Source organism: Aulonocara sp. 'chitande type north' Nkhata Bay, linkage group LG7 (assembly GCF_057382095.1).
Source record: "Aulonocara sp. 'chitande type north' Nkhata Bay isolate Kocher_YH1m ecotype deep benthic linkage group LG7, A_spYH_male_GT1.1, whole genome shotgun sequence".
In the NCBI taxonomy this organism is placed as follows: Eukaryota; Metazoa; Chordata; class Actinopteri; order Cichliformes; family Cichlidae; genus Aulonocara; species Aulonocara sp. 'chitande type north' Nkhata Bay.
In genome coordinates this window covers 22,854,777-22,869,671 of record NC_141350.1, presented here as the reverse complement: position 1 = coordinate 22,869,671, position 14,895 = coordinate 22,854,777, and the positions used below count along the sequence as shown (strand labels likewise).

General features: G+C 39.3%; 1 protein-coding gene across 5 annotated transcripts in view; it reads right to left on the bottom strand.

Annotated features, from left to right (window-relative positions):
* Window positions 1–14,895, bottom strand: part of LOC147325132 (transcription factor SOX-6-like) — a 102,782-nt gene that overhangs the window by 71,078 nt on the left and 16,809 nt on the right. The window contains exon 3 of one of the 5 annotated variants that reach the window (XM_086299463.1): window positions 13,516–13,598. The exons of the other annotated variants lie outside the window; for them this stretch is intronic. Coding sequence (XP_086155589.1) covers window positions 13,516–13,520 — 5 coding nt within the window. The 5' untranslated portion in view covers window positions 13,521–13,598. The remainder of the gene's footprint in view (window positions 1–13,515; window positions 13,599–14,895) is intronic. 5 annotated transcript variants of the gene reach the window in all.

Below are 14,895 nucleotides of genomic sequence, written 5' to 3'. Positions count from 1 at the left end.
GTACATATCATATTTTTGGTATTTACTCAGGCACTCATGCAGCGCGACTCACATGTTTTCATCCTGAATGTACATCAAGCGTGCAAACACACACAAATCCACTCTCGTGGGGATAATCTATTAATCTATTATGCAGCATCAAGGCCTCTCATCACCTCGGAGCTGTTACAAAAGCAGACGCTATAGGCTGCCGAGTTTAAGTGGAAAAATCTCACTTTTTTCTAATATTAGTCTCAGACTGAGTCGCCAGGCTAATGCATCATTTTCTGTAATGATTTCCTTTCATTTGACTTTACTTGTGAGGACATTTGCTGACCACAGCTAAACCCTGCCTTCCTACGGGCTTAGACGAAAGGAGGTCTAATCTAAACACGGGCTCACTTGTCCTCAACATATATACGAGTACACACAAGCGCAAATACACTAAATACATAAACAATTCTACATTAATAAACACAAATCTAAGCTAAACTGTTAGGTGACAACTGATGGATCAGCCTGCTCTGAGCTGCTTTTGCTGTGATTACTATAGCCGGTGCCACCCACCCTTCCACACACATGCACGCAAATGCATACACACAGCTTCAGTGAAAAACTGATTACTACTTCAGCATCGGCTGCTCAGTAAGTCAGAGCAGGCTGTCTCTGACCCTCAGTCAAATGTCTGAAAGGGCGGAGCGGGGGTGCAGTCTGAATGCACGAGGAGGGAGAAGAAGATGAAAAAGTATTTAATAGATAGAAGCAGTTAATAAAGAGTGAAATGAATCGAGGGAGCAAAAAAATAAAAAATAAAAATGCAAAGACCGGAAAAAGGATAGAGAGGACAGGAATGGGAAGCTCAGTTCCAGCGCAGGTCCAGACTGATTATTTGAGAACTGCTGTGTGTCCATTTGTGTGTACAGTATAGCTGAGTGATTTGCTCAGTGAATGCGAGGGTCGTAATGTTCAGTGCATGTTGTCTCTTACTACCTCTGGTGGAACGCAGCTTCCACCGACTCTGCGATGCAGGAAAAATTAGAGGAGGGTGGATAGTGGCATGCTGTGAAAAGTGAGACCTGAAAATGTTAATAACCATTAATAGTCCATGATAGTCCTATAGACTGAAACCCATCAGAAATACAATGTAACCAATTTTACTGAGAAATTCTATACCTGTTCTCATTTATGTTGCTTTTTTCTTGTTACTTTTTACTTTACTGAACCTTATTATTGCAGTTTTTACTGCAGTAATGAAATGCAGTTTATTTGATGCATGTAGGTTAATCCAGGTGATTTTTTTTTTCAAGCTTTCAAACCCAATTTTAAGTAAGTCTAACGAGCCTTCTTTACAAGTCATCCAAGTTTCAAAGTACAGGTTTTTATTCGTTTTTACAACTGGCCAGCAGTGCCATCCATTCACAGCCAGATTTAAATTTAGTAGAAGAGTGCGGGGTTTGAATTTCTCAGGCCTTCGTTGTATTACACAGCGATATGAGTGTAAGAGCCCAGACAACCAACAAACAGCAAACCATAATCCACGATCAACTCAGGTTATCCAAACTGGAGCGATGAGACAGCGATGGGCAACTGGGGAAGGAGAATACAGAAGACAGCCTATATTTAGCTGACAATATTGCTGGTGCTGTGTTTATGAGGGAGCTTAAGACTTAGTTTCTTGGAACTGGTGTCTCATATGGCCAGGAATGCCCAGACTCTTAACTGCCAGTGATTGGGTTTCTCCATGCAACAGTACAAGGGTTTATTGGTAAGCATGGCAAGCAGGTCTTTTGTGATTAGAAAACGGTGTATTTCGGAGTAGCATGCTATACCAAAAAAAAAAAAAAAAAGATTCTTTTAGTGCATGACAGAAATGTGGCTGATTTTTTACATTTTTCACATTACCTTCTAAAGCTACACTATGAAACTATGAACACATTTTTATATTTGCAATAAAACCATCACAGTGAAAGAAAAGTGTTGAATAATGAAGCCAGAATGAAAGAAAAACATGTGATCATTTTTCTTTGTGTCACTGTTTTCTAAAGACAATAAGAGACTTAGAGAGTTAGGTGTATTTTTTTAGGCATGTTAGACAGCTGGACATGACAGTATATGTTAAAAATCAATTATGCTCTATAACTAATAACTAATCCTTGTTGTCTTTGAGCTGTATGGTCATAGTCGTCTGCACATTTATGTGTCCTAATTTAAAGAAGAAGCTTTTTTTTTTGGTCTCGACACGACTCATTAACAAAATGTCGCCTGACACGTAGGCAGAAACTGAGTTATTATGACTGAAAAGAAACAACCTTCCCCCAGTGAGACGGACAAAAAAGAAAGTCTTCCTATGCCGAGGCCCTCTCAGGAAACACTAATGTGATGGTAATGTTACACCAGTACCTGAAAAACAAATTCATTTTCACAGGCATCACTCCGAGGCTCTCCCAAAGCCTTTTCATATTGTCAGATATCTAGAAAAACATCAAGACTTTCCCCTGGAAACGGTTCTCCTGCCTAAGATGTTTCTTGGAAAGTGATACTGGTTAGATTGCCTGTTTGATAACTGAACAGAGCATGCACTGTTGAATGAGAAGTCTTAATTGTTCATCCCCGTGCATTTATAGTTTTTCTGCTTTGTTTTCCGTGTTTGCTTTGGTTGTTGTTGTTTTTGTTTTTTAATGTGACTCCAGGAATCCAACAAGCTGTTAATAGCATCATTATTAAATCTTTGTAATATGCACGTTTTTCACCTACTGTCTTTAATAATCACAATAAATGTATGCCCAGCAATTTTTCCTTTTTGGTTTATGGTCCTTTCTTTCCTTTGCTGTCGATGGAAATTTTTACAACCTTTAGCTCTCAAATGCACTCGGCAAATAAAGTGCTGGTGGTGGACAGCTATCTAAGTCTCCTTCTAAAACGTGGACAGTAACTTAGAATCCCTTTGTGTGTGGAAGAAAAACGAAAACCAGGGTCGGTATTTGGCAAGAAAGCGTTGTTCAGATCTGGCCTGGAACCTGGCGACTTGGCAGAAACAATCAGGCATTGTGGAGCGTGGACGGAGAGGGACCTGTGACAGATGAGAGCGGGAGAGAGAGGGCCCCCTCTTAGAAAAACAGTACACAAAGCGCCATTCAGAACCCAGGTCCCTTCTGCCACTTGTGGAGCTGGAGAAGGGCTCCGACAAAGGCCCCCAACTCAACCAATTGGGTGTAAAATCTCCAGCCGTCCCAGCTTTACAGAACTAAGGAAGTGGGAAATACCAAAGAGACAGAGAATAAGAAGAAAGGGAGAAAAAATCAGGAGAAATTGTTAGTCTTTTGGACAGGCCCAACAAGAAAATAAGGTGAAAGAGACCAAACCGAAGATTTTAAATGGAACACTGAGGCCCTTCTCCAAGTCTTTCTCTGCAAGAAAGATGACATTATCAATGGCATTCGCACAATACCATTTTGCATGTCTACACATTATATGCCACTTTTAAACTCAACAAAGTAACGCAGGGAGACGTTTGCAGAAAAAAGTGCTTGATGCTAAGAGCAGAGCAGTGGGCTAGTTTAGCCATGATGTTTAGCATTTTATTGGAGCATTAAACCACACTGCCACTGTCATTAAAAGTTCTCCATTACGCATGGAAAACTGTAGAAGCCATGCATTTCAAGTTTCTCAAAAGTTGTACATTATGACTGGTGTTTACAACAATAAATACAAGAACACAACAAAGCCCAGCAGAAGTGTTTTGGAGGAGACGTTAATGGGACAGAAACTAAAGTATATCAGTAATGTGTGTTTCGTATAAGACTGTAGATACATGTTTTTTATCACCCGTTTACTGTTAGTTTGTCATTTCTGCAACTTTTTCGTCACATTTTTGTCTCTCCAGAAACACTTGGGTCGTATTTCGTGAGGTGTTTGTGCACTTGTGCAGCGTTTTTTTCCTATTTTCCGATGTTTTCTTAAGTTCCAGTTTCTTTGATCTGGCATACGTCAACATGAAATTCTGCATTGGCTTTCCAATAGAACATTCTCATAATGAAATTAAAAGTAGATGTAATATAAAATGAGCTGATATGAACCAGAAAAATTTCTTAAAATTCATGAACAACAAACAATATCCAAACATACTTGATTTTGTTCGTTCGCTTTGCTGAAAACGTATGGAATTGTTTAGTGACCATCAATGAAGTTCATTGAGAATTCACAGGTGTGAATGGGTGATGTGGTTTCTTTCAATGGATAAATAAAGAAAAAGAGGGAGAACTGGACTTGATGAGAGCAGCTCCCCCAACTCCTAAATCTTATGTCTGTCTGGACTCTCATTAGATCATCGCAGAGCGCTGCAAACAGAGGGCACTGTCATAGGTCAGACATGTGGAATGTGAACACACACATGCTGCCCTGTTTTCTCCCAGAGATTTCTCATCATGGGTCTTTTGCCCAAAATAGAAAAGTTCAATAGCAGCAGCAGTTACCCCCCCAAACCAGCCAATTTCATCACTGGCTTAATAGCAAGAAAAGCAGTTTTGTTTTCTGAAACTCCAGCTCATTGGATTTCACTTACAGAGGCAGCTCTGTAGCTGTGCAACCAACAAGTAGCTGTTCTATTTCACTGCTGTAGTTTCGTATCACACGCAAAGGCAGGTATTCTCTGACCTTTTCATGACTTAGGTGAAACAATGAAAGAAGGTATACAGTGGGCGGATGCTGTGCATGACTGTTGGGTCCCAGCAGTGTCTGCATCAATCAGCCATCACAGCCAAATCCTTCCACAAATCTCAGGTAAATAGAACTTATTGTGCGAGTATGTTACACTGAGCGGCTCTGTCAGAAAATATTTACAACCACAAGGCACTCAGAGGGGAAGGGTAGAAGAAGCATTTAGGCAAGGTACAAAGTACAAGTTTAGCTCTTATTTAACAGACTGGTGTGATTCTAAACTGTAAGAATATAATCTAATAGTTGAAAGAAAGCTTTTTTAAATTTCTAACTTTATTTAAACAATGTCATTTGCCTCTGTGAGGGCAGATGACGTCAATTTTTGTCTGCAACAGACACAACATGTTGAAGGTTTATTCATATAATTGGTTTAACAACTTGGTGTAACACAAGTGGTGAAGATGTTGGTATACAGTTTACATACCAGATATGAAATAGTTTGGAGGCAATGTTATAAATGTTTTTTTTAACAGTGCCAACACAGAATTTCCACACTTTCACAAATGAACACAAAGAACACAGGGAAAACCCACACAGGCACAGGGGATAATGCTGCCCAACTAACTTACATAGAAAACATTTTATTTCTATCACGTCTGGAAATAGACCAAACAAACATATTTCTCTACATGAGAGACGGCCTTATTAACTGCTGATTGGTTATAAGGTGTAGTTTGTACCTTCAGTAATATGGTGGCGATGTTAAACTGGTTCCACACAGTGAGATCAGAACTATAAAATGTTCAGTCTGTCAGATGAGCCACTGAAAATCAGTAAAACAAAAACAAAGACAGAAAAAGAAGATTTGGTGGATTTCTGTCATTTAATTAGCATTAACATACCATATCAGGTGCAATATGTTTATATACAATATATTTTAAAATCATGTTAATGATATAAAATTTTACTTGGAAAAAATTGTTGTTGTTTTTTTCCAAGTATCAATTTACAAAACAAAAAGCAAAACAAGAAATCCTTCCTACTTTATGAGAATGTGGAAAGAAAATATTTTTATACTCCCCAGCATGAAAAAAATGCAGTTTAAGGATTTCATCTGTCATCATACGGACACCTGGAGCAAACACAGGGTTTGATGTCTCCATTAGTCCTGCTGATGTAAAAATCTTAATCAAAGCCAACGGTGGAACGGTTACCAAATTATGAATGCATCGTTTGTCAAGTGGGCGTAAACACACTTCATTATGCTCTGGGCCTGTGTGTTCGGCCTCTGTACCTCGATGATGCCGGACTAAAACCGCAGACCCCCAGAAATCCAGAAGTGGCCTTAGTGACCAACACTCTCCCTTGTGCTTTTTATTTTTCCTGGCATGTGAACACACCCCTAGGTAACACAAATACAGTACACATATACATTTATCTACTTCATGGCAACGATACAGCGTAAACCAATGAAGAGACCATTGAAAACCAAAGTCAACACTCAGTGGCTCAAAGGGACTGTTTGTCTGCAGCCCCTCGCTCACAGTAGTTAGAAGCCCTGGTCAGTGTGAATATTTTCTGTTCTAAGGCATGCCTCATAATATGTCGCATTAACAAAGTCAAACAGCGGACGTAATTATACCTAAAAATTTATAGTAACAAATACTGAAGGATTATAGAAGTACAAGGTATCTGTATAAGTTGGAAGCTTCCAAAAACTATTAAGAAACAGACTGTTTAATGAAGCACAATGTGAGGAATACAAAGTAAAGTATGTTTTTAATTGCTAATCGTGCTCAAAGGTGTAATTTCTTGTGAATATATGCATGCATATGCATAATAAATATAAGGCCGCATCCAAAAGTTGAATCAAAACTATGAGTCTGAGTATTATGTAACTTTTAATAAAACTGAACATTCATAAACGAGCATATTTTATAGTCGGGTGGAAACAAGGCTTACATTATGATGGCAATTACTTGAGGACCCTTGAAAACCAACACACATTTGTTTCTGTTCTGCTCGTTCGTTTAAATGTCTACACCAGCATGCGCTCGTCTATGATCTCGCTTTCTGCTGACCTCTTTACACCTTTGATTTGTATCAGCTTAAAGCACACACAGCTTGCCATATGACAAACACCTTATGTGAGGTATTATGCTACAGTATATATCTGCGTGAGCTGATGGCACTAATTGAAGCAATTACCTTTGACCTCTGGAAGGCACCAGAAACCTTTGACCCCTTTGGGAATGAACATAACTCCACTGTGATGCACAAATAAGCTTGTTGCACAAGTTTTAAGCCTTGCTGTGCTTTGACCTCCGATATAGTCACTGAGAAGCTGTAAAGAAGGGTGAATCCAATTATCTTAAGAATAAAGACAAAACCATAAAGTCCTTCTTTTTCAGGGAGAAAGACATTAACTGTACTTGAACTCATCCTTAAGAACTGAGTCAATATTAAAGTGTTTCACTCTGCACAGGTGCAACTGGGTGCGGTTAAAATATCTCAGAAGAATGCAAATATATTTACTAAATCAAATACATCAAGGAGATTAACAATCAAATTGGGTTCATTTTCCAGAGGATTAAGTTTCAAAAGTATATTTCAGGGTGACAGCGGCAGTACAAAGTTATCACAGAAGCTTGTGGCGATACAACAGCTGCCCTCACACATGAGTGATCACATTAGCCCAGAGGCAAGCAGCAGAAAAAAGCTTTAATAAGTAATTTTAGGACTCGAGGGTCTCGCTAAGTTTGAGAACAATCATCAGACACGCTCAGACATGTTCAGTGTTCTTCAGTCCTAATTTACTGCATTGGCTTACCCTGTTCAAAGTTATAATTCATAAATTGTTGACTTAAGAGGATATAATGGTCCAGAAGAATTCAGGTCTCAGAAACGCATCACTGATATGACGTGCCGAAAAAACATCCTGAAAAATGCTCTTCGTTAGGAAAAAAAAGCACAGCAATCCTAAAAAACAGTAAATGTTTATAGCATCTTTGAACACAAGGGTGAAAAGACATAATCAGTGCTAATACCCAGATACAGTGCTCTGAAAAAGGACCGGACGATCTCAATTAGTGACAAATTCCGTTTGAGCAGATTTTCCGCAATAGTATTTTTTTAAATGCGTCCAATGCTTTAAATGCTTAGATCGTGCCATTGTAATGGAAAACCAAAATCCTTTAAAACTTTGATGCAAACAAAAGAATTAGAATCAAACAAGCAGCTCTAGTGTGTCACATCATCTGCAGGAGCGTCCAAACAGGTGGCTTTTAGAGCACCCGGGAGGCGCGAAAGCCTGCTAATCCTAGATTAGGACTGACAAGTCGTTTCACTGCATGTCCCCATTGTAATCCCAGTTGCTGCTCTATCCGCTGACAATAAGCTTTGTTCCCTATCTGAGAAAGAGCTTTGACGATTTGTTAGCATGAAATGAATGCATTATTCAGGCGCATGCTACTTTCAGTCAGTCAATAAAAACATAGTTTTATTCAATTATTAACCATTTTAAATGCATAATGTGTACAGATGGCCCTACCAAGTCATCTTTGCTAAGAACATGGGGCTTTTCTTCACTTCATTTTGATAGTGGCTAACATGTACGCAACATGCAAGGAGTAAAGATGGTGGGAATGTGATTGCATTTTTAATGTATCAGATGCTTATAGATGCATGTAGCCGAAACTGCAAATCCAAGAATATAAAATCTTTACATTTTCCTAAAGTGGAGTTAATATTATGAAATTATCTTTCCGATTAAAGCATACATTGTGTGTCTTCCTCATGCTTTACAGCAACATTGTTGCAGATGTCTGTTCTATGTGCATTTGTGTTCCCTCACATTAACCCTGAAGGTACCAGCAGGGAAGGTTTCAGTGCTGCTTTTTGAATATTTTAAATGTTTCATTCCTTTTTTTTCTTTGTCCAATTGTGTCATTTTTACACTGAATTTACAATGTGGCTCGTTTTACAATAAAAAGCAGCAATAACAAAAAAACATTTCCTCAGTTATTTACATTAACACTTTTTAAATTAAAATGGAAATTTTAAAAAAGGAAATTTTTCAAATGTACTTTTTTAATTACTAAATTCATTTTCAAACTTGCTTGCCATCTGTTTTTTCATAAGAAAGGCTACTTTGTCTACATATGCAAAACCTCATGGTTAAATTGAACATTAAAAACTTAACAGTAACTGTAGAGGTCAAGAAGGCAAATTATTGGTGATACATATATATAAATATATATATATTTCAATGTGTGTATTGTGTGTGTGAAATTATTTAAATGACAGTTATGCATGAAGTGATAGTTAATATTTGATACCTTGGATGAGTCAATAAACACTTGTATACTGTAGCAGAGAGAAATGAAATACTGAAGAGACAGCCCTGTAGCTGGTTTAGAAGAAAACAGGCAATAAAAACAGAATAGGTCACAGTGCATTTTTTTGTCTGGAATATGAAGAATGTAAAAACACATATAAAACTATACACAGCCACAGCCTTGGGTGTCGAGAAGTGTGCGTGCGTGCTCCAAGATCAGAGCCTCTTTAAACCACACAAAGTATCCATTGTCCTACCTTGCAGAGAATATACATTGTTCATGGTGCACAAGGCCTAACTTCAAACTAGGTTGTTAATCTAGCCAATCACAGCAGTCGATGTTCACAATGACTTAAGTCCTTGAAACAGGGCAAATATTTAATACTAAGGTGGAGTTGATCGTTCCAGAAAGACTGATGTCAGCTGTGGACAGTCTATCGATTGTGCATAATATAATGAAATCCATCTTACATTTGTTTATCTGACTAGTGGATGATATGAACATTCTGGCACACAAGCAACACGAGGCATGTTTTCAGTTAGTTTGCAATGGACAGGAAAAGGCAAGTATAGCAGTAAGACACAAAGAAGAAGAAGGAGCTATAGCACGTCTTCCACTGGAAAGCAAAATAACCACGGGCAATGAATCAAAATAATTTACAAAAAGAACTTGGATTGGGTGGAGCGCTTTATGCGAGTGTGTAAATATCCCTCTCTGCTTGCTCTCAGTTCGTGGTTGGACTTGAATGTGACGGTTACTCGTCCAGCTGCTTGATTTTTATCGCATTAAGTAACATATCTGGACAAAGGTCTCACGGGACCCACACAAGAATTTCACAGTTGCTGGAAGGGAGCAATGTTTTTAATACAGCAGAGTTTCTTTTCTGCCTGGTGCCACTGGATGATTCTCGTCCTCTGTACGCTCGCTCTCTCTCTCTCTGTACAGCTGTTTTACTCTCCATCACAGCACTGGGCATGCAGGCTGTAAATCACAATTAGGGGGTTCATTAGATATGGCTGATTTATTAAGACCCAGGGCTTGTCTCTGAGCCTTTCAGCCATATATTAGCTAACTAAAGATCTCATACATAGTTATGAGACATGCTGTTTACTGTATGGCATATAGGGTCATATGCCAATAGACATTAATTATTGAGTAAGACTCCATAGGTTAAATTAATAGCATCCAGGCGATAAATCATTTGGATTTGTGTATTTTTCTTCAGTGACGCCTGTGTGGCACGCTTTTTTTCTGCATATCTGAGCGTGTATCTTTTTTATATAACAACAAACTGGCAGCAGCATCAAAATCTGTCTCTATTATCAGCAAGCAAACCGGCATTTGAAAAGGAGCCAAGTATTTTGGAGCCTTATCCAAAGGCTTTGACAAACATGCTCTAGAGCTGCTCGCCCTCTTAAACACAAGCACATAAATTTGGCCTGCATTCATTTCCCAGTTACTTCAGTCTTAAGTGTCTCTGGTATACATAATACAGCATTGTTACCCCTGTAAATTATCGCATTGTGTGTCAGCTTTTGTCAATTGCCTGAAAACACAAACCTCGATAAGGTGGTGTACATACTCTGAGTTATTTCAATTTAAATGTTCCGGCCTGCTATGCTTCGTCTGCCTGTACTGAATGCCTAAACTTAGTAAAGTACATCAGAAAAGCATTGCAAAAACATCCTGAAACTGCTAATCAAGCAACTTTTGATTTCGAAAACAGCCTTTCACAAACTTGGGCTGCTATCCAAAAATTGCTTGTGTTATTTCTTGTTCCTCCTTACATACCAGCATGCCTGCTCATCCCGTGTCACCTTATAGGCCAAGATAGTCCTATGATTAGTTACAGCTTGAACAGGTGAGCTTCAACTTGTCCAGACCTACTTATAGTGAAATCCTATTGTTAAGAATAGAAGAGGGTTTACAGACACAGAATAGATGGGAAGAAGCAATAAACAAAGTCTTGATTCCCTCAAAACCCTCACAGTACTTAAAAAGACGCTTATATCATAAGATCAGTCGGACATAGCCTAACTGCATATAGTCGCCTGCAGGATAAAATGAAGCTAAACATCAGCTACGATTCTGTGTCAGGTGAATGTGTGTGATGGAGTCACTCATGAAGGCTTTAATTTTATGTAGCATTTGTAACATTTTGGTTGTGTCAGTTTCTAACTTTTTTCATGATTAAAATGCTAATTATTATTGTTGTTTTCAAAATATTAAAAAAAACTGTAACATCAGCCAGTCATAATTTCTCACCATCAAGTTTACAACGTTAGATGGAACCTGTGTATATTGAGCCCCTTTGGTTTTAAAAAAATTGTTTTTCAACACCAACGTTAAGCTCCTAAGACTCATAAATGCATGGAGCATTTAAAGGTTACTAATCTGAGCACAGGCATGTACTTGGAAACTCAGCACATACTTTCTTCTCGCTGACTCTTGCTACATAACTAATCGAGGGTGACAGAGAACAAAGGAGAAGATTAGAGGATTTAACGTGCGACACACAGCCACAGGTCAGCAGGAGGTTTAGTCTCTAACTGTGATTATGGGCAAGCAGGTGTCATCAGAAGAAGTAGCCAAAGACAGCGCATCTATGCCCTGCTGAACTGCTTGTTTCAGTCCCAGTGGGTCAGGCCTGCGACACAAGAATGTTGTGTAGCTGGTTAAAACTCAGAGACATTACTTAAACCACTGACACTGCTTGAATCTGACAGCTCCAGTCGGTGTAAGCCTTTGTTTGGTACTAAATAAACATTCAAATTTACTCCAAGGACTCTTTTATTACAGTGAAAGGCGCTGTCTTACTACTGCATGCCTAATATAATATGAATAACAAGCTTGTTATTTGTAAAACCGAAGTGATTCCTTGAACTTAAATTCTCATTTCAAAGTCCTTTCTGAAAACTTTCTGTGTATAAAGTCAGATGAATGGATTATGAAACGTGGCTCAGTTTTCAGCTTGTTGTCTCACGAGCTTTGAGAACATTTGTATCATTAGCTATAGTTGTCCAGCTACTTTATCAGCGTGGCCTCTAATTGCTCGACGGCACGGTTGATGTTGACGCTAACCAGGAGCGATGTCATCCATCCTCTCCTGCTACAATGGGGGTCATTGGATTAAGTTCGAGCAGGCTTTGTTAAAAGCTGGCGCAAATCTAATCAAGGGAGAGACCTCAATTATGCTAGCATGTACTTAAATGATCAGATCACTAAATTTGGAGGAGGGGGTTGGCCACTGCAGGAATGCAATCAGCGGCCATTAGGGCAAGTTAATTTTTGCTGATGGCAGCTTTCAAATGAGATGCAGGATTTTACTTTAATGAGAATACTGTAATTATGAGGCTGCTATGCTGTTGTGTGATGCTGCAGTGAACTGTATTCAGGGTTGCTTAAATTTTGATCGTAAATATAAAGCTGAGACAAGTCTCTTAACAGCAAGTGCTTGCACTGCAGGAGAGCCATTGTTGCAGATGTGCTGTTTGCTTTTTGACCTTCCTTCTTTCCACTTACACAGTCAACACAACATTCAAACACAAGGTATTTAAAACCCACTGTTTTTAATGAAGTGTTGAAGGAAACCAAACAGCTGAAAAAAAACACCTCATTCCAGCTACGGCATGTTCAAGAATGCAAAGAGGTATAGAAGCATATTGTCTGGAGAGAATAATACGCTGGATCACTGTGATCTAAGGACCCGGTGACATCTCCTGTAGCACAAACCACAACAGAGAGGCTGACCCTGGCCTCAGACCTCCATGACCCATGGCAGGTAAAACAGAAACCAATCATTCTTAATGTCAGTGAGTTTGCTGGCACTCCTTAACAGGAGGCCCGAGGTCTGAGTGTAGCAGCAGTTACCAAAAAAAAAAAAGATAAAATGGGCAAACACGCATTGGAAACACTTACAGTCCAGACACATATGCAAATAACCATGAGCAGGTTCCTTTCCAGTATTTTTTTTTTTTTTTTGAGTGGAAATTTGCACATAAAAATCACACAAAACCTTTGACACCTTTTTTAATCTATGAAGAAATTCTTAAGTAGCAGCTGAAACACAAAGTGAATAATGGGAATAATGAAAGTGTTGCTTCATTTCACACCAGTTCAAGACAAGATCTGGATATCTGCAAATACTGAAATGTTTCTGTATATTGATGCAAAATGATTTTGTAACTTTTGCAGCAACAAATATTTATGAATATTTTTTGCTGCAACTGCGGAAACAAACTCCCAAAATGATAAAGAGTTACTGATTACTAATGGAGCCAATAGCAGAGGAAATGCAAGAAATATTCCCGTGTGCTAAACCTTTTTTCACAGACACTCGCCACTCATCAGTAGTCTGCAGTTCAACTTTGCCAACTGTGTCTCTGATCCAGGGATTAAAGTCAACAGCCTTCCATGTGAAGCAGGATGTGGATGTAAGAACCAGCTTGATAAATCAAAGGTTAAAATATAGATCCAAACTGAGGTCCCTCTCCTACACCTCCCTGCTTTCTCCCTCTGCCTGATCATCCAGCTTGCGCATTACCTCATCAGAGGAGGATCTGCCTAAAGCCACAGCGGTCACACAACAGACAAAAGCGCTCATCTCCAGGAAGCCGCTGCCGCTGCCTGTGGTTTTGGAGAGAGGAGAAGAGAAGGGAAAAAGTGACTAAGCCCCACGGCTCCTTTCTTCTCTCTGCAGACTTAGGGATAAACGGAGGGATAAAGCACAGGGGGAGATAATATTTAGAGCAGGCCCCATTTCAAGGGCAATAGAAGAGAGAAAGTGGGGTATGAGCTTGGGTGGTTTGGGAAGTAGCCACAAGGGTCGGTCTATAATGTTACTGGCAGAGGGCCTTGCACCATGGACTTATGTGTAAGTGGGGAGGAACTGCTGCTGGCTTGGCCCTGCCTTAAAGCCAGGGCTGCTGCAGCTCCACGAGCCTCTTCAAAGAAAACCAGATGGGTCTCTGATGGGATGTTGATGAGGCATGAGTGTGCAAAACACCAACGCACATACAAGCACAAACACATATAGGAAACAACAACATACATAACACTCACGCATATGTACTCTAGCAGTTCACTTCTCTTTTCCCATCCCTGAAAATGTCCTTTTAAGGTATCCTGTCCACCACAGAAAAGTCATATGTGTGGATGAATCAGAACAGTAAACTAATTGTACAACTTGAAGAGGACACAGAGTTCTGCTAACATAAGATTAACATGAGGTTAACTGCGTAATGTTAACTAAACAACACTAAATGTTGTTAGATGCTGCCCATTAGCAGTAATGCAGCTGAGTTCTCACACAAAGCTAAAGTCAAATGTCGTGGAGCAGATAAGGACATTTTCCTGGGGGAGGCCAAACAGGTAACCTCAGTGGGTTCATTAGCTTATTAGCTCATTTGTTTACTACGAATCATCCCAACAGCTGCTTGCTGTCTGGTAACTTGTCTAACTCTTTGCAAATGACTTCTATTACAGCAGCTATGTGTAACAACAGAGCTCTGAACACAGGGCTATCATTCTGCATAAAGTGGTCTTCCTTACTGCTCATTACGGCTCTGATTGAGATTTTCAGAAGACCACACTAATATCGCCTACAGCTTGAAATCCCGTGCCGTGGACATGGTGTGTCAGTTTATGGGTATATAAGCTCTGATCCTAATTCCCTTATGGAGCATTAAAACATTTTGGATTCACCGAAAAAGGAAGAAGAAAAATGTAGTTTTCCACACACTAAATGTGAACACGCAATAATCGACATTATCCTGTTTCACATTTGGAGCACTGCCCAGTGACGCCACAGACACATAACTGCTCTTCTGATCATTCGCTGGATATTTATAGCAAGTTAAGGCTTCAATTTTTGTAACTCAAGCACACAACATCCTCTTCCTTCCAAAGTCCTGTGAAACAAAGA